This window comes from Semicossyphus pulcher, unplaced genomic scaffold (genome assembly GCF_022749685.1).
Source record: "Semicossyphus pulcher isolate SPU_LCO1_2020_fin unplaced genomic scaffold, fSemPul1.0.p SCAF_14, whole genome shotgun sequence".
In the NCBI taxonomy this organism is placed as follows: Eukaryota; Metazoa; Chordata; class Actinopteri; order Labriformes; family Labridae; genus Semicossyphus; species Semicossyphus pulcher.
In genome coordinates, this window is record NW_027211648.1 from 28,578,280 (window position 1) to 28,606,204 (window position 27,925).

The 27,925-nt window shown below is 44.0% G+C and overlaps 1 protein-coding gene across 1 annotated transcript in view; it reads right to left on the reverse strand.

Moving 5' to 3' along the window:
- Positions 1 to 27,925, reverse strand: part of eipr1 (EARP complex and GARP complex interacting protein 1) — a 65,339-nt gene that overhangs the window by 12,609 nt on the left and 24,805 nt on the right. The window contains exon 6 of the mRNA XM_069662112.1: positions 15,484 to 15,620. Within this exon, the coding sequence (XP_069518213.1) occupies positions 15,484 to 15,620 (137 nt within the window). The remainder of the gene's footprint in view (positions 1 to 15,483; positions 15,621 to 27,925) is intronic.

Here is a 27,925-nt window from a genome sequence, read left to right on the forward strand (position 1 = left end):
AATCTGCAGAAAGAAGTCCATCATCCTGTCCTAAAAGAAACCTGCTCCTCATACATACAATGTAAAAACTACATTTTCATTGTATTTAGTAAAGTGAGCGCACACTCATGCAGATTCAAAGTACTCTACCATGGCAGCCTTTTCATCCTAACAGTTTGCCTCCTACGTTGGGCTTTGTTTATTAATTAACGTTACAGAAATACATCGCAGCTTCTTTTTTCAGAAGCTTATCAATTTTTGGTTGAAAATGCCAGCATACAGACCTTTTTTTAAATTATTTAATTATTAAAAAATACCAATTAATTAAAACTTCTCTCAATCCCTAATAACCACAGCCACCCAGGCTGTTTCCGTTGCTGCTCCCAGGATCTGGTATTGTCTCCCGTTTCACGTTAAGTCCTGTTCTACCATCAAAGATTTTGAGGCTGCTTTCACACCTAAAGTTTGTTTGATTCGAATCAAAGACCAAATTGTTACAATGCCTCGAGTTTGGTTTGTGCTCAGACGGCAGCTTTCACCAGCAGACCAAAAGTGTTGATGTGCGAGGAAACTGCTCTCGGATTGGTCAGAATTTCCACGTGGGAAAACTCACTGAAGTAAACAAAGAGAGAGAACACACTCAACATGATCTCAGACTTTATCCTTTCCTTTCCTCCATCGCAGAGAACCGGAACGTGGTTCATTTGAGAACGGACAGAGTCTCCTCTATTCTGGCGGACCATGGTCCACGCACCAGAGTTTGAATGCCTGTTCTCACCTGTCCAAACAGACCGGACTTTCCGAGTACAGTCCAAAAGTCCGGACCAAAGCTGTCAGGTCTGAACGCACCCTCCTATTCTCTCTTGCTCAGTCTGATGCCTCCTTACGATTTCCTCTTGCTTTTACTCTGTTTTTTAAAACTTATTTTTTCTATTTGCTTTTTTATAACTGATTTTATTAGTTGTCAAAAGTGATTTTACTATTTCATCACATTATGTAGAAATGCTTTCATTGTATCTTTCTTCAATCATGTAAACTTTTACAGCTGCATATTCTAAAGCCGCTTTCCCACTTGTCAAAAAACCCGCTAACACAGCTTTTTTGCTGAGTGGGAAAGGCTCCAACCTGCATTCAGACCCGGGTCAAATGACTCTGCAGGAGACCTGGGTAATAATCGCCTCGACGTGACCACGCGATGCTATGCTCCGTCTGTAACTTCTGCGACTCCTCGTCATCTCAGCTACAAATTCCGCCCGAGCAGCGCTGGAACATCGTTCCAAGTTTGTCGGCGTTGAGTTTGATGCACAGACTGAATGAGTAAAAGATACAATAAAGACCTAACCCCCTAACATCTTCACTTTTTACTAACCCTGTCTCGGGCGCGTTTGTGACGTCAGGCGGGCACGCAGCAGAAAAGAGGCCGAAAGGAGGATACTTCACTGGCAATGAGAAAAGAGACAATTGGGTGTAAGCGGGTCTTCCAGGGTCTGAAAAACCTGCAAGTGTCTGCATCAACTAAAGCACGTTGGGTCAACTCCTGCAATATAAATAACATGACTTGAAATGTCCTTGATACCCATCCCTACCCTCAGAGAGAATAAAGGTAAGCACTTTGGATTTTTAATGCATTCATTGCACTTCTGGAACATAATTTAAAATTAATTAACATGCAGAGTTTGAACCTGAGTGGACTTGAAACTTCTGGTGAACTTTAATTTAGCTCAAAAGAAGCAGTTCGATGTGTAATTTCAGTCTGAAGCACATGGTTTATTTACAGCGCCCCCCCTCCCTCCTGTGTGTGACTCTGAGGTAAAAGGCGTGACCCCGGGCTGTGAGGGGCTGGTGTTCAACCCGGCCCGCCGTGGAATGGGACGCACCCGCCGCGTGAAAAGGAAATGGAGCAGGAAATTGGGTTAGTTTTGCTCTTTCCCTCTCTGGTGTCTCTGAGCAATCCTCTCCACGCACGCACACACACGGACACACACACTCGCGCATACACTCCCCAGGCTCAGGCTAATAGCAGAGAGAGACCTGGGACTTTTTGTACGTGTGCGAGTGTGTGTTTGTGTTTGTATGAGTGCCGAGGATTAGAGTTGTGGCCGGCCTAAGCCACCAAACACACTCAATCTCAAGTCATCCAGCTAGGCCGAATGTGTGTGAGAGCGTGTGTGTGTGTGTGAGAGCGTGTGTGTGATGGGGGGCTGATGAGGGGACAGGGGACCTATTACACACACTGTTAGGCGCTCACAGATAAAAACATAAAACTGGGAAAACACACTCCCTCAAATACTGTGTGTGTGTAAATACAGAAGAAGATATACAGTAGGTGTGTGAGAGAGGAGCTACAAAGGTAGACAGACGAGCACGCGCGCGCACGCACACACACACACACACACACACACACACACACACACACACACATTCATTCACACACCCTCCTGGCTCAGTCTGGGTGATAAATCTCTGCTGAGGGATCGACTGGAACACAGACGCTCACAATTACACACACACACACACACACACACACACTCTGTTTCTATGACAACTGCCATGGGGAGGGAGGGGGAGGAAAGAAAAATCGAAAGAGGAGCGCAATCATTTCATCGCTGATCAAAATTAAAGCCTGGCTTTGAGATGGAGCTGGCAGAGAGAGACAGATGGGAGAAAGAGGGAGACAGGCAGGTAGAGGGGGGAGGGAGGGAGGGAGAGAGGAGAGGGGGAGAGTCTGCCCATGCATAAAAGTAAGAGATCATTACATCAAGCTGCCTAAATGATGGGGGAGATATTCATAGTAAGCAAAAGTAACAAAGAGAAACACTAATATCACACCTTAAAGTTCAAACTGCGATCGTGGAACTATTGTGAGATTAATCTCTATTTACAGATTCTACAGAAACATGTAGAATCTGTAGGCGACCAGATTTTAATGTGGGAATTGTTTGAAGCACATTTGTAGTCCAAGTAGTATTGACCAATCACGTATCAGCTTAGGCGTATGCAGGAAAAACAGTCCGTGACGAGAGCAAAAGCAGGCGGAACGTGATCCACTGTAACGACATCCCGGCTCCCATCAGCGTCATCTGACGACGATTTAGCTTCTTATTAATCTCTATAAACAAACATCTGCATGCTAACAGCTAACAATCTGTTCTAGATCTAAAATTCAACTTGAGCAACAAATCTGCTCGACATTGTCGTGAAAGCAGCGTTTAGATTTCCGAACATCCTCTTCCCCTTAAAAATCAGCCAGAAAGCTTCGTAAGCTTGTTAGCTATACCTGCTGAGAAAATCTGCGAACATTTCAGCCTAAAAATCCAGCTTTCTTTCTTCCTCTGTCTGAAATCAGGAGCCATAATTTCAAAATATTTCTACAAAATTCATTTTGCTATCATTCTCGTTGTGATACGGGGGGAGGAGGGTCGCTTTCATAAATCTGAAATGTTCATTTCTAGTCTTTAATTCCGAGGTCTGCAGAAGGTCATGAATACACCATTACGAGAGGTACAGTATGATGTCTGGCTGGCGTCTGCAGGGGGAGGAGGGGGGGGGGGGGGGACTTGAAAAGGTTACAGATGATCGATTTGACAGACGCAGGGTTCAAAAGGTCACCCTCAGATCAACAGCGGCATATGGAAAACCACTATTTCAAAAACAGCTGACGTCTTTTGCATAATGGCACGTATCCGAATGTGAAATGGGATACTCCTAATGGGCAACACTTTTTGCATAATGGTGCTATATTTGAATATGTGAATAAAATATGATGGGAAAGGCTTTGAGTAATGGTTTACCTGTGATAGCCGATCATTATGGCACACCTAAGCACGGCCAAAGCTGTGGAAGAGGGGGAATCAGAATGCTGTGTGTGTGTGTGTGTGAGTGTGTGTGTGTGTGTGTGTGTGTGTGTGTGTGTGTGTGTGTGTGTGTGTTCTGCCTGGATGAGCACTTCTGATCCTGTCCGGTTCCTGTCTTTGTACCAACAGACAGCTGCCTTTTAACCTGGACTTTGAACGAGCAAATAGCACCACTATCAATCATTTCCCCTTTTTATGCTCTTTTTCTCTCTCTCTCTCTCTCTCTCTCTCTCTCTCTCTCTCTCTCTCTCTCTCTCTCTCTCTCTCTCTCTCTCTCTCTCTCTCTCTCTCTCTCTCTCTCTCTCTCTCTCTCTCTCTCTCTCTCTCTCTCTCTCTCTCTCTCTCTCTCTCCTCCTCTAGCTCGCTCACACACTCACACACACATGCCTGAACACACACCACAGGGGAGGTGTAGAGTCCACGCGTCACTGCAGCACTGCACTGCTTTTCAGTATGCACCCTGCAGTGCATGGTATGGCCGCAGGCCTGACAGCTATTACACAGCTCAGTGTGCGTGCGTGCATGTGTGCGTGCATGCGTGCGTGTGTGTGTGTGTGTGCGTGTGTTGCCCCTCACTGTGGACTGTCAGTCCGAGAGGGAATTCAGAGGAGATGCAGTGTAAGAACATCTCCAGTGACAGGCCTCGCTCTCCCTCTGTCTCTCTCTCTACGTCTCCCCCTCTCTCTCTCTCTCACACACACACACACACACACACACACACACACACACACACACAGCTGTACAGTATGCCCAGTGGCGAGTTCTTCATGCCTGTTAGCTAGCCTAATGTTATTCAAAAGCTCAAAGCGCCCCAGTGTGCTGGGAACGGCACACAGTTGGTTCTCCACAAACTAACACAACAACACAACAATGTTTTTTTCTACAAAGACATTTCAAAGTTACTGACAGAATTGTTAAATTACAAATATACATCTATGCTCAATACATTTTTTTCGTCACAATTTTACTGGATTGGAGCGTACACACTTTGCTTCTCATACTTCTCTCCTCCCAGTCAGACATGCAGGAGGTTGGGTCTGTTATATCCCGGGCTCAAACAGGTTGGGGATTTTTATTTTTAAGTCATTAGTGCCAATCAGATCTCAGACAAATTACTCAGGTCCACCTTTTTGGACATCTGAAGACCTCTTATGTAGGCTGACAAAGCTGCAACGGTTGTAGCTTAAGAAGTTCTGAAAGACCGGACGTCGGTTTTTGTTCTAAAGAAAACCATCAAAGTTAATTTGAATAAGTGGTGCAAAAGTAGGTGATCATAGTTCATCGGTTGGTCACATGTGATCCGCGGACAGATGCAGAGTTTAACATCATGATGTCAAATACGTTTTTGCTGCCTCTAAATCCTTATGCAGAGTAGTAGTGAAAAGAGACAAGACTGAGCGTTGTGTTTGACTCTTACTTGTATGCTGACGTGAACGATACTGAATAGTTGCCGTGGCAGAGCCGAATCACAACAGTTGGGGGGGAAACATTCACGGAGCGGCTGCTTCAAGACAGCGATGGCAAGTTAGTTTAATGTTGGATATTTGACAGATGTTCAGTCTGTCAAATTATCCAACCTTAAAGTAATAATCTCGAAGACTTTCATGTAAATAAATCTCTGTTAAGTCTCGATCTATCGCAGAATGCGGTAACACAATGCTGACTGAGCCTATGGCCCACTGATGAAAGCCTTTGCATTTGCAGAATTACAGACTGGGTGTCTGTGGTGACAGTGTGGCACCCAGTTAGTTTTCCATCAGCCAGCAGTGGTTGGTCTGCCAGAGAGGGTAGGCGGAGCTAAGCGGCTGCTTTTCTGGTCTCTGCAAGTGTTGTGAGTAAACAGTAATCTACTATGGCTGAACAAACAAAGAAAAGATGGATGACTACAGATACAACTTCAACAAGAAGTGAAAATCCAAAGAAGAAGAAACAAACTCGACGCTCAGATGAAGCAAACAGTCTGAAAAGGAAAGCGACCGTCAGCCAGGAAAATCAAGAGTTACAACCGGAGCCGACCGTGGACGTCACACATGCAGCACTGTCTGGATATCTGGGAAGTCTGAGATCTTCAGGATTACAACTTTAAATTTGCTTCACTGTGATGCTAAACCTAACTTGAGAATAGCGCTTACATGTGATGTTTTTTAACTAGAGGTGTGCCTCTACCATAGAAACAGGTCATACACTGTTGATTTTTCACTTTATATGGGCTACTCTGTATCTAACAGGGCAACCACTCTTTTCACTCTCACCGCGTCGGCTTTTATTTTGAAAGAAAGAACCAGCTGGCTGTTGTTTGCCATAATAATCGGTACCTCAACGCACATAACGTCGTCCCAACTTTTTATATTAAGTTGCATCTACAAAAGTTTTTCAGTTAGGATGAAGAGCGAAATTTGATCTGATCTATCCGTGAGCTTAGTGATCCGTTACACCCCTAATCTAAAGCGTCTTACAAACATGAGCTGTATGTTAGAACACAAAGGTCAGAGATGATCACTGACACAGCTGCAGGATTGTAATCTCAAGTAAGCAGCTATATCTTTGCACAAACAGCAGCCCTGATTGTTTGTCAGAACTGGAAGTATTACGGTTTGTGCACGTTGACCACGTGGATCCACTGTACATTAAATCTGTTAAATATGTATTTCATACTGTGATAGATTCATATTTGTTTATTACAATATCCATCCCATTAGCTTTATTGCTTTTTTCTGAGAGGGTCGCTGGTTTCCAGCCAATCCAAGCTGACATTGGGCGAGAGGTTGTCTCCATGGAAGCAGTCAATCACAGGGTTGACGTAAGCCCTTTTTAGATGGCCAGTTCAAAGGTGGGATTATTACGCCTCTGTTACACTTCGTATTCTATGTGTGGTCGGGTGAAGTTGTTCCGCCTCTGAGCGGGAATTGGAGGTAGTTACAGAGGCACAACAGCGTCTGTGTAAACCGCAGAGCCGGCAGGAAGGAACAGCGCTCTTTGTTTACACCGCGCGCATGTTTTGTTTTCGTTGCGTGGTCCAGTGTAAGATGACAAAGGTGGCATGAGGACGGAGCTTCGTTGCGGCGCTGAGGCGAAGCCGCAGTGTAAAGTGACGCCCAAACGTTCAGCTTACACATTTAAACCACAGTTTTTACAGTAATTACCTTAATTAACCTGAACTTGGATGTCTTTTTACTGCTGGTGCAAACTCAACAAAAAAAGGTCCCAGTTTGACCACAGGTTTGAACGCAACACCTCCTTGCTGTGATTGGACAGCTCTAACCACTGCACCTCGGTGCCAGCACATCAAATATTAAAATGTAAACTTTTTGCACATCCTGCTCATCAGGGAGACTCTCTTTGTGACCGCCTGTGACGCGAGTAAAAACTGACCTTTAAAACATTCATTAATGAAAAAGACTGAAAATCACAACAGCAGCTCCGTACGACAGGGACTGAGCCGTGCATAATGCAGCAGTAAAGGTACAACACCACACAAAGAGACAAGCTGAGACGACGTGTAAGAATCTTCTATTAAACACCACTTTCTGTCCCCAATATTGGAGCGCTCCATAATTTACATAATGCTGCATATTACATCAGAACAAACCAGAACAGGACCCATATATGTTTCATGAGCGCTGTTATCTTTGTGTTTAAGCTCTGTGTGTCGGAGAGACGGGGGGCCGGCGATACCCCGCTCCTCCCCAGGGTGTTAGATAACTGACTACAGGCTGCCACTGCTGGGCTCATGTCCCTGTCCTTATTTCAGAGGAGAGAGGGGGGAGGAGAAGAGGAGAGGGGGGGAGGAAAGAGGAAAGAGGAAGAGAGGGGAGGAGAGGTAGGAGAGAAAAGAAGAGAAGAGGGGAGGGGAGGAGAGAGTAGAAGAGAGGAGACATGAGGAGAGGATAGAGAGGGGAGAGGGGAGGAGAGAAGAGGAGATGAGGAGAGGATAGAGAGGGGAGAGGGGAGGAGAGAAGAGGAGAGGGGTAGAGGGGGAGAGGAGAGTAGGAGAGGAGACAGGGAGAAGAAAGAGGAAAGAGGAAGAGAGGAGCGGAGAGAGAAGCAAAGAAGACGAGAGAAGAGAAGAGGGAAAAAGAGAAGAGCAGAGGAGAGAAGGGGAGAGAGGAGGAGAGAAGAGAGGAGAGACGGGGAGAGGAAAGATGAGATGAGGAGAGGATAGAGAGGGGAGAGGGGAGGAGAAGAGAGGGAAGGGAAGGAGAGAAGAGGAGATGAGAGGTGATGAGAGGAAAGAAGAAAAGGGAAGGAGACAGGGGAAGAGAGATGAGGAGATAGGAGGACAGGAAAGGAGAGAAGAGAAGAGAAGATGGGAGGGAAGAGGAGAGGAGAAGAAAGGAGAGGGAAGATGCGAGAGGAGGAGAAAGGGAAAGATGAGATGAGACGGTAGGAAATGAGAGGAATGGAAGAGAAATGGGAGGAGAGAAGGAGGGAGGAGAGGAAATAGGAGGAAAGGACAGGAGAGGAGATGAGAGAGGGGGAGAGAGGAGAGAAGACGGGTGAAGAGAGGAGAGGAGAGAAGAAGAGAAAATAAGAGAGAAGCAAAGAGACGTGTGTGTACTTTTATGTGTGCGGGTGTGTGTGTGTACGTCGTCTGTGTGTACGTGTGTGTAAGTGTGTGCGTGTGCGGGTGTGAGGGGACACCTCAGAGGTCGTCTGAGGAGGCAGCGGAGCGTGCTGAGAGGCTGCCATCACACAGCTGCCACGCCAACTGGACACACACACAAAATCAAACACACACACACTTTCAAACACACAAGCAGGCTGCAGTTATGTAGAAGAATGACACACACACACACACACCCAGAAAGGTACACACTGCACAGAGCAAACAGGCGAGCACACACACACACACACACACACACACACACACGCACACACACACACTCGTAACATGCAAGTCACTTACTCTAACAGAAACACACAAACGTGACTCACCGCTCATTCACACTTGCAACCTCTCCACTCGCTACCACTTCACACTTGTGCACGCATGAACACACACGTATACACACACACACGCACACGCACACACACACAAATTGCCCTTGGTTGTGTGTGTTGATCTAAAACCTTGGTTTGAAGGAGTAAAACAGGCTACAGACTCATTCTCTTCATCGCTCCAGTGGATGTTTTACACTTTACATTTTATTATATGTGTTTTATTTTATATTGTTATCTGAAAACAGCCAACACTTACAGTAGTTTCATTTGCATACCTGCATCGGATCTCCAATCAGCACCTGCCAGCCATCAAGCAGTCACCACCTACTACAAGAACCCTGCACCGACAGTCAGGCCCTGCTGGATCGTTGTGCCACATATGGTTTGTTAATGTGCCGCAAGTCCAGCTCAAGTTTAGCCGTTTTTCGTGCCTGTGTTTATTATCATCTGTTTGTTCGCTTGCCTACAGCCTTAACCGACACTTGTTCTCCCCGTCTCCAGGAGCTTCTTTATGCCAACCTGCTCAGCGACCTTCCAAGCCCACCTGCCAGCCCACCACCTCCTGGATCACTTCATCACTCCCCAGCCCGGGACCCCCCCATCAGCTACCCCTTCACCATCCCCTGCACGTGTTTCTAAATTAAACACCTTTTTGACACCTTACCTGTAGGTCAGTCTGCATCTGGGTTCAGCCTTAACTTAACTCAGGCTACCCATCCAGCCTATATTAATAATGTTTATTGACTAATAATTGCTCATCAATCCGAATGCTCTGTCTATCTTTAGAAAAAATGTTCTGCTGCACGGCCGCTGAGCCGTTTCACTGTCATAGATACACAGATCATTTGATATACGTCAGTTTTGCCGATGCAGTACATACGCTCGGCGAGCATATGTTTATGTTCCACTGTCTTTATCTGTGTATCTGAGTTTCTGTTAAAGGGCACGTATTTTAGCTCTGCAATCAATGTTCTATTATTCTAACGTGTTTCTGAATCACGTTGGTAAAGTTTGTTTTCGTTTTAAATATTGTATACATATTTTAATTGAATTCTTTTTCAGAGCCTCTCCTTCCTCCTGAAACGAACAAGCCGTTCTGCCATTCAAAGGTTAAATTCCAAAGTTGTAGAAAACATGGCTGCTCTAGGATCGGTTATTTGGCCTTATATGTACAAGCCAGAATCACCCAGAGGTATCGGGACGGTAAGCTGAAATCTTGACAACCACTCGACTACAAGCGAGTGCGAGGAGGCAGCCTGAGGTGAACAACGCTGAATGACGATTGGTTGATTTCAGCAAAAGCAAGGTTCTACCTAGAAACCTGCAGCTGTTCTGAACGGCCTGTTTCAGAGGAGACCTTTTTATGAATGTCATTCTGGAAAAACACGGAATTATACAGTTTTCACTTTTTCACTGTGAACAATAAACACCCAAAAATGTGAAGTCCATTAAAATATGAGAACATCCGTTTAAAAGATATTTGTGTTTTATAATGCCGACATAGGTGAGCTGTCTGTGGTGCTGATCGACTTTAAGGGTTAATTTCCGACCGCTGTCCGAGGTGCTGAATGTTTTGAATAATGCGGCGTCCCTTGTAACAGCTTCACTGTCCCCTTATTAGCTTCTGCTCTGCTGTGCAATGCCTTTAAATATTAACATTTTTCATCATTTTTTGGTGTTTTTGTATTTATTGTTGTACTGTTCGTGTGATTGGGAAATATGGGTGGTGATCGGGGTCCATCATTTTTAAAATCTTTTTTGGCACCTAAGCCTTTCATCATTAGGTTACGCTGCTGACTTGACAGGCCGCTGTCGGTATTATGTTTCTTTTAAATCTGTAAGAATATATTTTTTTATTGATCTGTATATGTTGTGTTTAAATCCCCCAGCTTAGAGTCACTGTCAATACAAAGACAAATGGCTTCCAAAGTGAGGAACCATTTTTATTTAATTAAACTTCACATATATCTGTTCACAAACATTAACCTATAGAGCCATTTAGGTTAATAGATCAATTTCACTGTTTTCTGGGGGCCAAGTGAAACAAAAAGCGGTCTTGTTCTGGTCCGATTTAAGGACCGGATATTACACACTATAAAGATGTTGAAACCCACTTTAATGTTATTTAAATTTTTGTGTAGATGTCAAAGTTTCGACAGATACAAGCTAAATGTGTTTAAAATGAAGCACATGCTATCTCTAGTACACTGTTCTGTCAGAGATGAGGCTGTGGTCTGTGCTGCCGCCCCCTCCTTCCCGTAGTGCCGACGGCTACATCAGCACTGTTGCATCTTTCAAAATAGCACAGCGGGAGGACAACGGCCAACTCGGAGCGTGCAGGAACTCTTTAATTTGTTTCGGGTCTGACGCCTGACAGGAGTGATATCAATGATTCAGCTATCTTATCTGCGCCGTGATACACATCTTCTCTCCCTCCTTCAACCGGCACCCCTCTCAATCTCTTCAGCACGTTCCTGTTATCACGGCGATGGATAGAGAGGTGATTAGTATTCCTCCACATGTACACACACGCCGGCCTCACTCATCACACAAACAAAACACACACACACACAGATCGAGGGTGTAAGGTGGGTAGTTGATAACCTGCAGTTACAAGGTTAATGTGTGGTAGTACACATGCTCCATGTCAAACAGGAGCATTTGTTTTCCTCTGCCTGGCACTTCATCATGAGCTGAGGAGAAGCTGATGTTCATTAGAGTCATGAGGAACAACAGGACTGCAAACAAACTGTGTGGTAAAAGGACAACAGGAAGTCCCTGCTGACAGTCAGTCCTCATGACCACTGATGTCTAAGCACTCACACAGTAGCCCTCTTGAGATTCACAGTTCCAGTAGACGGGAGAATCCCGCGGTAATCTACATCTGATGTCAGCATCACTACAGGCACTTCGGCTGCTGCTGTCAACAACACATTACACGCTACTCGCTGCACTCGCGACAGAGCAGCTGTCATTCTAGAACACGCTGATTGACGTTAGCAAGCTACCGAGGACTAGTATTGACATACATGCCTTAGATTTCGTATGCAGAGTCTGTGTGTCACCTGCCTGTGCATTGTGAACATGCACGCGGCGCTCCTGACATCACAGATTCGCCTGCGGGATGATCGAGTTGGCAATAAGTGTGCGTGTTCCCGTTATCAGCGGCACCTCGTCCGGTGCACATTAGCGCTGTGGCAGACCGTTTACGGAGCGGACGTGCTGCAGACTGTTTACTTTTAATGGCTACAGGAAGTAGGAGAATAAGTAGGAGTAAGATTTCGTTACTCTCACGGGCTGATCACACTAATTAAACATACATTTGAACAATCAGAAATGGTTGGTACAGCTCATAAGTAACTGCTGTTACTACTTATTCATGCAGGTGTCAGAGTTGCTGAACCAAGAGTGGTAAAAGAAGCCTTGTTATACCCATATGATTATTGTGGTCTATTTTTATGAGTTTAGAGTAGTTACGCAATTGAACACATATTCAGTAATAAGAACATTAGGAGAAACAAAATTTAATGTTAAAATAATACCAATGTAACAGATTATCTCAGGGCCCGTGGTTTTAATGGCAGGGCCAGTGAATTTGTAAAGTTACTGGCCCGGAGTGCCAGTGGAAAATTGTGCTCATTGTCGACACCTGATTAGTGTTTTTGAATCACATCGGTAAAGTTTGTTATCGTTTTAAAAATGTGATGCATATTTTACTTCAATTATTTTCCGGAGCCTCTCCTTCCTCCTGAAACGAACAAGCCGTTGTGCCATTCAAAGGTCAGACCTTAGCCACGATTGGCTGACAGTATTTGGAGTGACCACTTAGCCCCTCCCTCACGTGAGCAATCCCTGTCACTCCAAAGTTGTAGAAAACATGGCTGCTCTAGGATCGGTTATTCAGCTTTATATGTACGAGCCAGAATCACCAGGCGGTATCAGAAATCTTGACATCAGTTCAATCCAATGTCAGTTAACTCTCCCTCTTTCAGCTGAAGCTGGAAATCCAAAAGTCGACATATGGATGACAGAAATAAAACTAAAGAAAGAACACGTCCTGATGTTTCTTCCAGGCTCTAGAAACAAAAGTGGCCAACTTATAGATATTAAAATTAAACCATTCCATCCTATCATCGTCAGTGCACCAAAACAAAAAAAATTTGAGGATTTTCAACATACATTCATCAGAGATGCTCTTATCTCATCATGAAAAGGACAACAGAAAAGACAATGAGATTCATTCTCAACTTTTCCTTGTTCACAAAATTCCCACAGCCTGTGTTCCTCCTGGATGTTTTTAAATTTGCCGACTTCAAGAGGCAGAGGAAGAATTCCTGTTTTCAGCTGAGCCACCAAAGACTCCTTTTGCCACAACATAAGGCTTAGTACCATTATCGTGCTTGGTTTGGATATATGTTCGTAAGGTATCAATTAACCATTTGTCTTTAACTTTTTTCTAATTGTTATCACGCTGCATGGTAAATTATTTCTATACATATACTGTAAGCCAGCTCACTCAAAGACAGGATTAAGATCTGTAGCGCATGGGAAAATGTCTTCCTCCTGGGGCAATGGTAAGAATTTCATTTAAAATGTATCTTAAAGATTATAATTCAAAATGCACATCTGCCCTCCAGAAACTTTAAATTATTAACTCACTAATGCCTGAATATAGCCATTAACTTATAGTTTTAACAATAAACACGCTAAGCTTTAAAAAAGACCCAGAAAAAAACTCAAACCAAGCTCTGCTCATGGTTTAATCAATATTATTCAAATTGTTCGGATAACACAGTAATACAATAGTAACATACTGTATAAATGACTTTATAGGAGCAGGATGTTTGGGGCATTTCTTGAACATGTGCAGCACCTGTGCAGGACTGATGTGGATTGGACGGAAGCTGTGTTGTGTCAAAACTCCTCTGTAATATTTTCATTCAGCACGATGAGCTAAATTAAACTCTGCACTGCTGTATCTCTTAATGACATGTAAACACACGCTGAAAGCTCTGAGAGTTTAAGTTACATGACCCACTTCTGTCAGATATAAACGCAGCCTGTTTGGAAACATCCGGCTGGTTTTACATCAGGTGTATGTGCTGTAATACTGAGTGGCAGAGCTCTCAGAAAACCTGTCTCATGTTGCTCTTTTTAAATATTCAGTCCTCAATGCGACCAAAGATCTGTTTTTTATTCTTCTTCCTGGCATCGGCTTATTGGCAGACACAACAGTATCGAACACGTGTGGTTTTAACCCAAGTCTCTGTACTTCTTCACATTTCAGGAAAAACGATCGATAGTTTCCCTGAAAAAATATCCATTTAACCCTCAGAGCTCTGCAGTAAATGGAAAACATTGGTTTTTAGCGTATTGTGATGTCATTTCTTGGTGCATTTTCAAATGCCTTATATCCCTAAAAGGTTAAGTAAGCCAATAAAATACAATAATTTGCGATAACATCAAAATGAATTATTACTATGATAGTAAGCAAGTTATAAATCAAATAAATTGGACATGTTTTTTATATACAATATAAAACATATTGTTCCAAAACAATTCTGAATATAGGAACATGAACAAAACCATTCGTAACATGTCCGTTATTCTTTTCGATATGTGCTCATTTTTATGAGCAGAGTGCAAATGTGTTTTGACAGATTCATCTGCAAAATAAATGCCATGCCTATTTTTGTGTTTCTTTTTTAGTGTGATGTAATTTCTCAGAAAATCTTTAATTGCTTCATATCCCTAAAAGAAGTTCTGCTCCAGCTGTTACGGTTTAAAAAATAGACTTTTCTGATTCTAATCGATTCTCATTTGAATGACCCGATATCGATTCATAAATCCCGAGATCGATCTTTAAAAATATGTAAAAATGTGTCTGAACGCAGCACGACTCATCCCCGCATCCCCTTGAAACACGGCAGTGAGGGAGACATGCCCGGACTAGTTTATTGCACCTACTACAAAGACATCAGTGATCGCTGACGGACTCTTTTTATCGTGTGTGCGTCCATGAATATGTGAGTTAGTTTTGTACTGATGTTTATGTTGCTCTCTGTTAGCGTCGGCTTTGGCCACGAGTGTATTTTCGGCGTGTTGTTATACAGTATGCCTTTCCCTGTTACTCTTGTGTGGCTTCACGCTATGAGATCTGTTGGCCAAATCTCGCGCAAGTTGAACCCCAGTTCTTTTAATCAAAACCATGAGCCAGATGTTCAGACTAAAAATCTGACCTGAAAAAAATGTTCATAATCTGTCTGATTCATAACATTGTTAATGTTGTGTTGACTGCTGTGTGTTGGTCATGTTAAATACAAAGTACATGATGTAACTTTTTTGGGGTCAATTCTTATTGTAAACATTAAACATTTTGATAATGCACCATGTTAGAGGTGCTCTGATATTGTCACTGAAATACCCCGAACACAAATCGATATTGAATCGAATCGTATCGAGACCCTGTGAATCGGAATTGAATCAAATTGAGAAATCCTGATCGATACCCAGTCCTACTAGCTATTATGGTTTTGATTTTGAATCAATTGAAACAGGACTTGGACTAAGAGACTAAGAGGGATGTTTTGAAAGGGTTAAAGAATAAATCAGAAAAGGTTTCAAAATAAAAATAAATAACACACTACATGTCTGCAGACTGCACTGAGACGTTGTACTTTCAGACAGCCCCAGGTAAGCCCAAGCTCACCTCATGGTGCGAAGGTCCCAGCCTCGTATGGCCGTGTCGTTGGCCGTGGCGAGCTGGCTGCAGTTGTGGTGGGGGCTCCACTTGCCCGAGGTGAACTTCAGCTGACCTTTGCCCTCCAGGGTGGCCGTGCTGGAGACCTGCAGAGGACAGCAACACCTTCATTACCATCTCTGCACAGGGACATGCATTTCATCTAAATATCTGTGACAGGTTCAGGTAGTGCAGCGCGTTCAGTCAGCATAATGAGGCTTTATTAGGACTCTTTTTCTCTGCAGGCGACACTGCAGATTATAATCCTTCAGCAGGACTCTGGGCAATACTGGCACACAATCTACTGCAGATTTACAGCACTCTGAAACATGTACACTCTTGACATGCCTGACTTCTACACACTTTGCACTTCCTTGGCTTTAAAACCAGGCCAGGTGGACACAGTACAGTATTTCACAGCGACAGAGCTTACAACTTCAAGTTGTAAAACTAATCTAAATGAATGCATATGTTTCTCTGGGCTTTGCATTTTTGCAACAAGTAGGACCTATCAAATTCTTATGTGGTGTCGGGCATGGTCCATGGTCCATGGTTGTTTCCCCAAAGTACCAATTCATGTAGCTTGTTTTAATCTAACACATTACACACATTCATAAGGCCTACACACATGCACAATAAATATGCAAGTGCCTTAGAGAAACTCACAAATGCAAACAAGGCCATATAAGGAAAAGGTATATCGGTGTGTTTCTTTAAACAAAATGTCCTTGACAAAATTTTCGTTTAAGCTCAAGTTACCGTACAGAAACTTTGAATTACCTGTTAAGTTATAAATTATACAGAATTGGTGCTAACCAGTAGATAAACACATTGCAAAAAGACCTGTAAAACGATAAATAAGAACTCAACCACATTTAAAAGGCGTCTCAGCTGATGCAGACTCTGGATGCCACAAACACAAACACAACCAAGTGAGGGGAGATTGATGAGACTGATCAATGAGGCTGACATGAAATCATGTTTTGAACATTACCGTCTGTAAAACTGTACGTTTTGCTGACCTTGTTGCACAATGCAAATTTTCCTCATATCGTGCAGCCATGATGGAAATGCCAAATGTTCAACAGCACCAAAAGGATCTTAAGGCCAGAGATATATTTGCTTTTTAACCTCGCATTCACATACACAACCGGCTGCGTCATGAAGGTAACTGTTCTCATACTTGTCTCTGCACTATGCGTGTTACTGGAGGATACCTCTAGAGGGCTCACCAGAGAGCTCAGGCTGTATGCAACTACTGTATGTGCGGGATGTAAACAACAGACATGGAGACACTCGAGGAGATTACTGTTATGTTCATTCTGTGATCACGGCACCGTCCCCACTCTCCAACATGTTCCTCCGTGCACGGACGTACCGGCCCCGGACTTGTTCCATTTAGTTTTGCAGGTTAAACAGAACTTATCTGTCTGCAGCTGTTTGACAGGCATGTTTGTCTCTGTGCAGTGGCAACGACACATCATACAGATGTGGATAATTGTGGACTTGGTCTATCAGCTTGTCTTCAGAACTTTCTGCCAGGCACGTTGGAAGTAGGGGTGCGGGTGGTGCGACAGTACCCCCTATTGACATCACGTTTGTCCGGGATTGTCCCAGTTTCAAGCTGGGTGTCCAGAGTTCTAGCAAATTTTTTTAATAAATGTTCTGGTTTTCGGTTCCCTCCGGGGTCTCCGGCTTCCTCCCACAGTCCAGAGACATGCTTGTAAGGTTAATTGGTGACCTTAAATTGCCCATAGGTGTGGGTGTGAGTGCGAAAGGTTGTCTGTCTCTGTGTGTCAGCCCTGTGATTGACTGGCGACCAGTCCAGGGTGTACCCTGCCCTTCGCCCAATGACAGCTGGGATAGATAGATAGATAGATAATGGATGGATGGATGGATGTTCTGGTTTTCACCACAATTAAAATAATAATAATATACTTGTGTTCAGTGCTTACAAAGCTGTTTATCAAGTTCTGTCCCGCTCATTTGTCCTACAGTTGATCTGGCAGTGAAAGTGTGTACAGTTTAGGCTATTTGTCAGATGATTTTATTGTTTACAAGAACACAAAGTTCTTCATACAGCTAGGCTTTTAAATTTGCCCTCAAAGTGCACCAGATTGATGCATTTAACACAGCACCCCCTCCCAGAAAATAGTTCCAACGTCCCTGCTTTCTGCCATTGTTGTCCCTGCTGCTGTGCTGACCTGTCACATCCCCTCTGCCTCTACACTGCCCCTACTGTTCATATGCACCCTGCATCTCGCCTACCCGTACAGTTAATATTTGAGGACGTGCACAGCCGACGTTCCAAACAGACGCAGGGACGCCAGAACTTCCAGTATGACGACTGGAGGGCAACAGCAGGAACCTGTGTCCTGTGTAACCTGCTGCTCAGTCAGCAGATTTACTGACCCCTAACTCTCCCAGGTCCCACAGCGAGGATTTAGACTCTAGATCGCTCAGAGTTCCTTATGGATCAACCGTCCAGGGATCAGCCCTTAGAAGATTTAAGCCTGATGAGTGTTGGAAGCTGAATCACACGAGCCTGGTTAGGCTGGTCGAAAATAATTCACATTTATTGTACAGTCATGGGAAAAATATTTGACTGAAGAAACTGTCAGTAAATCACTAAATCCCCAAATTAGAGCAGTTTAGCAGAAACGCTGTCAGGTTAAATTGGAGCATTTAAGACTTTTCAAACAAGACGACATGCTGTCACTGGATATTTATCAAACCTGCTACATACGTTTCACAGGGCAACAATGAAGGTGAAATTAATCAAAGTCAAAACACTTCAAGGAATTTGAATTATAAAGCGTATCACTTCATCAGGCTACTTTAAAAATGGAATCCAATTAATTCAGCAGGCCGGCTTTAGAAATGGTTATCTTTCCCTTTAACTGTGATGCATCTAACAATTCTAAAAAGCAGCATCACGCCGCTCCATTTTTCTCTGCTCCCCGACTATCTGCAGGTTTTTATCCTCATCTTTCTCCTTCTCCCATTTCTCCCTCCCTCCCTCTCTCTCCCGTCTCTGCCTGTTGGAGCAGGGATCATCGATCGCCCCGTCACCGCACAGCTCCCTGGTACACTCTCATTATTTCAGCTGGAGAGAGAGAGAGAGAGACAGAGAGAGAGAGGGACAGACTGGCTGAGCAGCGGGGATGCAGGAGGGAGGATGAAGAAGACAAGAAAGAAAAAAAAAAGAGAAGGAGTCTAAAGAAAGAAGCTGAAGAAAGGTGGGAGAGGAAGAGGGACAGAGGACAAGGACAAAGCAAGGTTTCTACTGTGGCCTTCGTGTCATTTATTACATTATCTCATGTTATCTTCCATACGACCACAGCCACTTCACACAGCAACCGACCAGCTGTGTGGAGCAATGGAAGTAAGCTCTTTCTTCCTGTGATTACCTTTTTAGCTCACAATCAATTCTAGCAATTTAAAACACTTAAAAACACTATGCAGACAACATTTTGTACAAGCCTTTGTCCGGGCCTGCGCCCGGAAAGTCCACGACTGAAATCATCAGTCTAGATGGCCCCAGCTGACCCGTACTCTGTCAGTCAAAGATCCACTTTTTTAAGCTCGGCGTTCTTCAGCGCTCAGCGTCAACTTGTGGAATGCTGCTGCGCTCGTAAATGTCACTTTTCCCTCGCCAACCAATTAAAATCAAGAAGGGGCGGGACTTCAGATATCAATTTTGTCAGCAACAATGGCCGAGGAGAAGCGTATTGTTTCGATTATTTCCTGATGTAGAGCTGCTGCTAACGCCAGGATTTCTTTCCACAGATTTTATTGAATTAAAGCAAATATTTAGCACACAGAGCAATTTAAAACAGACTTAATGATCACTACCAAGGGAGGCGGAAGTGCTGCCAGACAACTTTCATAACCTAGCAACAGTAAGCGCCGGCGAGAAGCGCTCTGAAATTGAGGTCGTGGGCGCTGCCGCCGCAAAAAGCAGCGTTATAGACACAGGCCCTCAATCCACACAGAGCAACAAGAGGCAGGCTTTAAACTTAGTCCCAAACTGACCCTTCAGTGGTACCAGGAGGCGAATCAGTTGGGGGGTCTCCGAGGACTGTCACGGTAACTGCATGACAGCAATAACGCGGTAATCAGCAAATGAAACCTTCCTGTCAGAGTACCGCTGTTTCAACCCTCGAGTCCGTGTGCAGTCTCGCAACATGGTACTTTAGCCGCTACACTAACAACTAGCCCCTCACAAATAAGGATAGAAATTTAGTAGTGATAATAAACTCACGCTTCCACCACTCATGCTGTGTTCACTCATGTCAATGATGTTTTATGCGGTTAGAAAAATTCAGTACCGTCACAACCCTATGGTCTCCTCTTCTCCAACACAAATAGACGCTGTGATTAAAATCAGTAAATCACTGAACAAAACACTTTCCAGTTAAACATGCTTGGGGGCGGCAAGCTGAGCTGCAGCTAGCTTGTTTGTCCATGCTCAGCCTGTTTTTAGGTCGGGATTCCTTCAGTGTTCATTCTTCACAAGCTTTAACTGGGAGCTGACATATCTGCAGAGGTCTCCTCTTCTCCAAAACAAACAGACCAAGAAATGAATACCCATTAAAAGACTGAATAGAGCAGGTTTAAGTGAAAAATCGGATTTTGTACAATGCTCTGCGAGCCGAGCTGCCTCCTACTTTGGCTCACGAGCTCTTACAGGAACTCTTTTTTATTTCACTGGGCATTTAACATTTCTCCAAAAGAACACAGTCACAGTCAAAAGATTTAAACCGAAACAAAGCAGAGTAATGAACAACAAACCAACATATTCTGGCGTCTTTCTAGTGACTCGTTTGTCACATTTGTCGCTCGTCCCCGAGTTCCTCAAGGAACTGATCAAGTTCGCTGACTTCCTCTTGACAAAACAGAAGCTCTGTTAACTCCATGATCAACAACTCTCCCTCTCTGCAGATACGCTACAGCAGAGTCTGAGCTTCGTGCATCCCAGGTTCCCAGCTTTATTAGTGCGCTAACCAAATTAGGGCCCTAACAAGGCAGTACACACAACACTAGGGGACGTATTCATTTAGGACGCAAGCGGCACTAATGCAAAGCTATCTGTCAAATCGCCTTGCATTCATGCTTTCTCCAGACTCCGGAAGAGTGTGTGTGTGTGTGTGTGTGTGTGTGTGTGTGTGTGTGTGTGTGTGTGTGTGTGTGTGTGTGTGTTAGCAGATGTGCGGGACAAGGTATGTGGGTGTGCTGTGAGCCGGCGGAGATGTTCTCACTCAATTCCACCAGCGATTCTAATTGATGAGCCATGCACACACGCACACACATAAACACACAAAGCTTCCTTCAAACAATGCACGCTGCTACGCTCATGTACATGATCCTCTCTTATATATGCATACACACACTCATGCAAACACCCACACCGAACACACACACTAATCCAGGCCTGGCCCTTGAGAGAGAGAGAGAGAGAGAGAGAGAGAGAGAGAGAGAGAGGGAGAGGGAGAGAGAGAGAGAGAGAGAGAGAGAGAGACACACACACATCCTCACTGCAGCTGGACACGGCTTGAGATGAACACATCACCCTCTGACAGATCGAGGGAACGGGAGAGAGGAGAGTGGGATGAAAGGAGGAGGGAGGGAGGGAGAGAAGGAGATTAGCATTCTCATCAGCACTGGAGGAATTTGTCTTGGCTGCCAAGCTCTTTCTCCTCTTTTTCATTCCCTTTCTCCTCATCAAGCCCACTCTCTTTCCTTATCCGCATCTCCCTCTTCCTCCTTCCCTAATCTCCATCTTTCTAATCAGTCAGGCCCTCCATCACTTCCTCTTTTCTCCGTCTTCCCGTCCTCGTTACGCTTCTTTCCCACCATTACTTTCCACCTCTCTCCTTCTCCCCTGATGCAGGATTTAATCGCTGTGTCGTCCAGTGTCGGTGTCAGAGGAAAGAATCAACAACCCCCCCCCCCACAACCCTCACACAGGGGTCACGGCACAGGGGACACACACTCACACACACACTGCATTCATTATGACACACACAAGCATTAAAGACACAGGCAGTGAGAAAGTGTGCAGCCACAGAGGATGAGGTTTGTATAAATCCATTATTGTTTGAGTGTTTTTCATTCATATTTACGTAGGTAAGGCTCAAATTTAAAGTGGTAATCTTGAAGATCTCGTTCTCTTTGGCGACACCTGTGGTAATAAACGGTAATTGCAGGAGCAGACTTCGAAGATATCCACACAGTGCTGCATGTGTGACGTCCACGGTTGGCTCCGGTTGTAACTCTTGATTTTCCTGGCTGACGGTCGCTTTCCTTTTCAGACTGTTTGCTTCATCTGAGCGTCGAGTTTGTTTCTTCTTCTTTGGATTTTCACTTCTTGTTGAAGTTGTATCTGTAGTCATCCATCTTTTCTTTGTTTGTTCAGCCATAGTAGATTACTGTTTACTCGCAACACTTGCAGAGAGCGGAAAAGCAGCTGCTTAGCTCCGCCTACCCTCTCTGGCAGACCAACCACTGCTGGCTGATGGAAAACGTGTCACTAACTGGGCGCAGCTTGTGATTTTTTCTGTGAAAGTCGCAACAGACACCCAGTCTGTAATACTGCAAATGCAAAGGCTTTCATCAGTTGGCCATCGGCTCAATCACCATTGTGTTACCTCATTCAGCGATAGATAGAGACTTAACAGACATTTATTCAAATGAAAATCTTTGAGACTATTACTTTAAATAATCACATTTCTTTGTGTTAAATTAATATTGTTCCTCTGATGGTTGAATTGTCCAACAGGTGGCGCTATTATGTCTCTTAAAGCTGCTGTGAGGAACTTTCAGTTTGTGTTGATTTTGGCGCCCCCTGTGGGCAAAGCCGTACCTCTTATCTCTTTCTCTCATAAGTGGTGGTTTTTAACATAAAATTTTAACAGTCATATGTATCACTCACTTTAATTTTTGCCCTGGAAAATGTCAACAAAGGCATCGTGCAGTTAATCGCTTCGTCTGACACCGACCCCCCACCAGCAGTTTCAGGCATTAAAAATAACGATATAGAAATAATCATTCTTGTCTCTGATGGTCTGGTTTCATTTTGTAGCTCATATAGAGCAATTGGAATTAATTTCAGTCTGTTTCATAACCAGCAAAAAACTTCTCACAGGGGCTTTAAGTTAAAGATGGACGCTCCCTAAAAGAGAAGCCAAACCCTCTCTATCGCCCCCTGCTGGCTGGCTGCAGTATAGCTCATAAAGCCCGCCTCCTCCATGTTAACAGATGGGACATGAGCCAAACTATAAAATTAAAATACACGTCAAATACATTTTTCTCAAACATGGTTTCTGTCATTACAGTTAGTTCTTATCATGCTGATTTATGTCCAAGTGTTCATCTTTCTGACAAGTTTACTTTTAATTAGTTTTTTTCATGCTGTAAAAAGGGGGTGTGGCCTCATGATTGACAGCTCTGTTGACAAATGGGACTCCTGCAGCGTTTTGTCCCGAGTAGCAGAGTAGAGGAGGAACGGCGTGAGGAGACGTAACTAACACTAACACTACAGTCATTGAACTTTCCACAATATCTGCTTCAGACCGACACAAGAAGCTGCTCTGCTACAGACTGAGCCCACCTGAGGGCTCCATTTAATGTTCTGTTAAATGTGTGTTTTGGGTGGAGGAAGAGGCGGGACTTCAGTATTGCTTGGGGTCAGAAAAAGTGTTGCATTCTTTCTTTTTCTTTTGGAATTTTCCTCAATAATGAATTATTATGAAAGCAACATTCATCAATTATAACAGAGTAACAAACATGCTCAGAAAACAGGTGTGAGTCAGTGAAGAAAACAATCATACAATCACCACTTCTGATATGTTGCGTCAATAAATAATGCAAAAGGCAGCACTTGACTTCAGACTTCCAGAACAGGTTTCCTCCCACAAAAAATCCCACCTCAGTGTGAACATGACAGCTCATGATGTGTAAAGGTGTAAAATTCATGAATGCATGTATGAATTATGTAAAATGTGCTTTCCCATCAGGGTTTCTCAAGAATGCACAACATATGATGTATATGTAGCCCAAAGGGAAATGTCTGTGTGCATGGGGTAAGTAATTAAACAGTTACAAAACTTTCTCTGACTTCAATTTGCCAAAAGAGATGGAAACTGTCAGCACACGGCACAGAAGGAACAAGGCTAGCTTGAAGCTAATATCCATGTACACAAGGCATAGCAGGAACAAGCGCTGGTCTCAGGCTGTGTTCTCTCAGTCCAACAGAACACGGCTGAATATTCAGTCCTGGAACAGAACGTACCTCTCCACTATCTTTTATTTACACTGCAGATTTCTCCGACTGCCTTGCAGTAAAATGTAGAACAAACAAGTCAATCTGGCGAGCTGCTAAGCTTTTTGTTCTCACGTAGCACATAATGTAGTTTATAATTATAACATCTGATATATTTGAAAGACAAAAAGGTCCCTGATTTCAGAGACTGTTTGATCGATGCAGAATCAGAGATATTCTTGCTTTATAACGTTGTGTTAGCGTACACAACCGTCTGTGTCATGAGTGTAATTGTTCACATACTTGTCTCTGCACTACATGTGTTACTGGAGGATACCTCTAGAGGGCGCACCAGAGAGCTCAGGCCGTATGCAACTACCGTATGTGCGGGATATAAACAACAGACATGGCGGCACTCGAGGAGGTTACTGTGACTGTTACAGGTGACCGACGACTGGTGGACAGAACACACCGTCAGCACCGTCACCATTATGTCTCTCCAACATGTTCCTCCGTGCTCGGACGTAACGGTCCCGGACTTGTTTCCATTTAGTTTTGCAGGTTTCCACGTCGACTTCTAAAACAGAACTTATCTGTCTGCAGCTGTTTGACAGGCATGTTTGTCTCTGCAGTGGCAACGACACATCGTACAGATGTGGATAATTGTGGACTTGGTCTATCAGCTTGTCTGCAGAACTTTCTGCCATTGTTGACCTGCTGCTGTGTTGACCCTGTCACATCCCCTTTGCCTCTACACTGCCCCTACTGCTCATGTGCAGACTGCAGCTCGTGTCCTTGTAGCGTTAATTTTTGAGGACGCGTGCAGCCGACACTCCACCTTATAAATCATGCAGGTAATTACGTCTTGTAGGTTTTGGAAGCATTGTTTGTTTTCTGTTAGTTAGCCAAACATGTCAACGACTGCTGCTTACTTCAGAGCAGCAAAACACACTTCCTTACACACTGGCTCTAATGTTTTTAGTTTAAAAGGCTTGGGAAAAAGCAGCTTCCAAAATTGTAAATGCAGAGTCTTACTCTTCTCATACACACACTTCAGTATTTGGAGTAATATAAAGCTTGTTTGAACAGCCATGCCTATGGTTACCTTTGCTAAGCCTATGATTGGACAACTGCTGTTCGGGATCAATTGAAATATTAAAAAAACATCAGTTCAAGGGCATGGTATGATGTTCAAGGACAAGATATAAAACCCCCAGTTGTTGTTTTAACTTCACTCGATGCGAATGTGGATAAATTGTCAATAATCAACTCATGGAGAACATCCCCAGCCGACACATCGACATACCTGGTGAGAGATTGAGGGAGAGAGTGTGCATGCATTCATCCAAACTGCGTCAGCTTACATCAAATGTACACACATGCACAGATACACGTGCGAACACACACGCTAGTATCCATAAGGTGTGTGACCTGCCTGCCCTTTATGTGCATCTCTCAACGGACGCATGAATTACCAATGATCCATCTATACTCTTCTTTGCTCATGGCTTCTAGTGGAACAACACACACACAAACACACACACACCACAACTCTATTACTGTCTCCCTGCACACATGCACACCTGACACACACCATTATCTTGAGTTTTTAAATACATAATGGGTATTTTAATTGCAGAGCCGGCAGGTTGGAGACAGGGAATTTACAGTGAAGAGCCTCTTCACCTTGCATTAGGAAGGACAAAGCGACAACGGTACTGACCAAGAGTACTAACACACATCCGTAACATGGTGATCCAGTCTTTTTTTACTCCTTTAAAAGCCATTATTGTGCATTAAAGACACAACTGAATGGAAAAATAAGTTCGGCTCTCTGAAAACTTTGTAAGAAGAGCTTCTTTATTCTGTTTGAACATGACCATGCCCCCGTATACAAAGCCAGGTCCAGAAGTCAGGTCAAGTCAAGTCACATTTTTTTATATTGCACATTTAAAACAACAGGAGTCATCCCAAAGTGCAGTTGGGTGAAGAACCCTGACCCTAACCCTGTAAAAGATGGACTTCGCTACAGTGGAGTCCAGACGGTTTAGGTACGCTAGCTAGCCTTCCTGCATGCACATTCAAACCTCTTCAGATGATCCAGAACGCAGCAGCGCGACTGGTCTACAATCAACCCAAAACGGCACGTCGCTCCACTGCTCATATCCCTCCACTGGCTCCCAGTCGCCGCTCGCATCAAATTCAAACCCTGTCGCTCGCTTAAAAAAAAACAGCAACTAAACCGTCTCCTGCCTACCTGAACGCCCTCATCCAGGTCTACACTCCGTCCTGCCTACTACGCTTCGTTCCCTCCTGTCTTGATCATTTCTTGTGTTGTATTAACTCTCAGATGTACGTTGCTTTGGACAAAAGCTAAATTAAAATTGTAACATTGTCTAAGTAGGACTGCACGATATTGGAAAAAACGAATATTGCGATATTGTTTTGTTCTGTGATCGTAATTGTAATTTCAAAAAATAAAGGAAAATATACCAGATAAATTAAGTGTTTTCATGTCCATATAAACAATTAACAATCATACTTTTCTATTTTCTATTTTCTTCTAACAAAACAAAACTCTCTCCTACCTTTACCGATCTTGGTTCAGAGACTCTGACGGCCTTATGAAGTAGGGAGAGTTCAGGTGGAGCGACACGTTTCTTTATGAAGTATACAAACAGACCTGTTGGCTGCAGTTGTGTTATTTATACGGTATGTCATCAACTATTTCTAACGCCGTTCAATTGTATGTGTAATTCATCTCGGTGACGGATACTTTTTAAAACTAAAGCTCACATCTGCTACGCGCTGTGTGCGCGCTGCAGGGGTAGCCGTTAAAAGTAAACACTCTGCGGCACTTCCGCTCCGTTGATGTAGCCACAGCGTTAACCAGCACGGGGGCAAGGAGCCGCTGATAACGGGAATACTCTCACTTATAAGCCACCTCGCGTAACGGAGCCTCGATCATCCCGCAGTAAAGCTCTGTGACAGCAGCAGCAGCAGCGCTGCATGCTTGTTTACAGTTTACAGGCAGGTGACACACACACTGCAGCTCAGTGGATGAAGAGCTGCACTAACGTGATATCAAACAAAGTTTTCCTGGAGATTAATCATGGAAAAAGAGAAACTGGTGAGTGTTCATGCACTGAGCAACAACAAACTAACAGCTTGACGTGTTTCACATAATTTGCTTCACTATCGCACGTCCTGCGATGTGACTATTGCACATGCGCACATCGCAATTGCGATGGTTAAATGATATATCGTGCAGCCGTAGATAAGAGTATTTATAAGTATCAATAGAATCCTAACGATACCCATCCCTTGTTGTAGAAGCAGCACTCCCGGATCCCATCGGCTATAGTCTGAGATGATGTATCCTCTGGGGACACCGGTGAACGTGCCGGGCAGTAAGCGATAATCGACTTCGTGTCAAGACTTCCTTTTCCGCGTGCTGCATGTAACAGAAAGAGACACTGCTGTCTTGTGATTTACTCGTTATTAACGGGTCTTACCTTTGCCCAAATTTCAACATCATGCTGCAGATTTATGAAAGTAAAAATTGAAGCTTTGTCAGGTCTGTCCTCAAGAGGAGAAGAAAACTATGAACATACTCGTTTGTTGAACAGAGGTCGGATCGATCAGAAGCATTCGAGGAAGTCGGGAAATCTGAATGGCTTTCATGACACAGCGTCAAGGGAATTCATCATCAAGTTAAATTTTAGATCTAGAGTGTTAGCTGTTAGCATGCAGACGTCTGTAGAGATTAATAAGAAGCTAAATCCTCATCAGATGACGCTGACGGGAGCCGCGATGGCATCACGGCGGATTACGTTCCGCCTGCTTTTGCTCTCCTCACAGACAGTTTTTCCTGCATACGCCGCAGCGTGCTGATACGTGATTGGTCATTTTTATTTGGACTACAAGCGTAGTACAAATGGAAACCAGAACACTTGCCTTCCCAGAAATCCACATCCCTGCCTAATAGAGATTAGAAGCAGTAATGTCCATGTTTGCAAACTTCGACAAAACAATTCCTGAACTTATTGGCGCAAGAACCTTTTTTGGGATCAGGAACTGCTGCACAGAAACCAAATTTTGCTCGGCAGTTGAAACACGCTATTCGTCTGTATTAGTGCATATTAACGC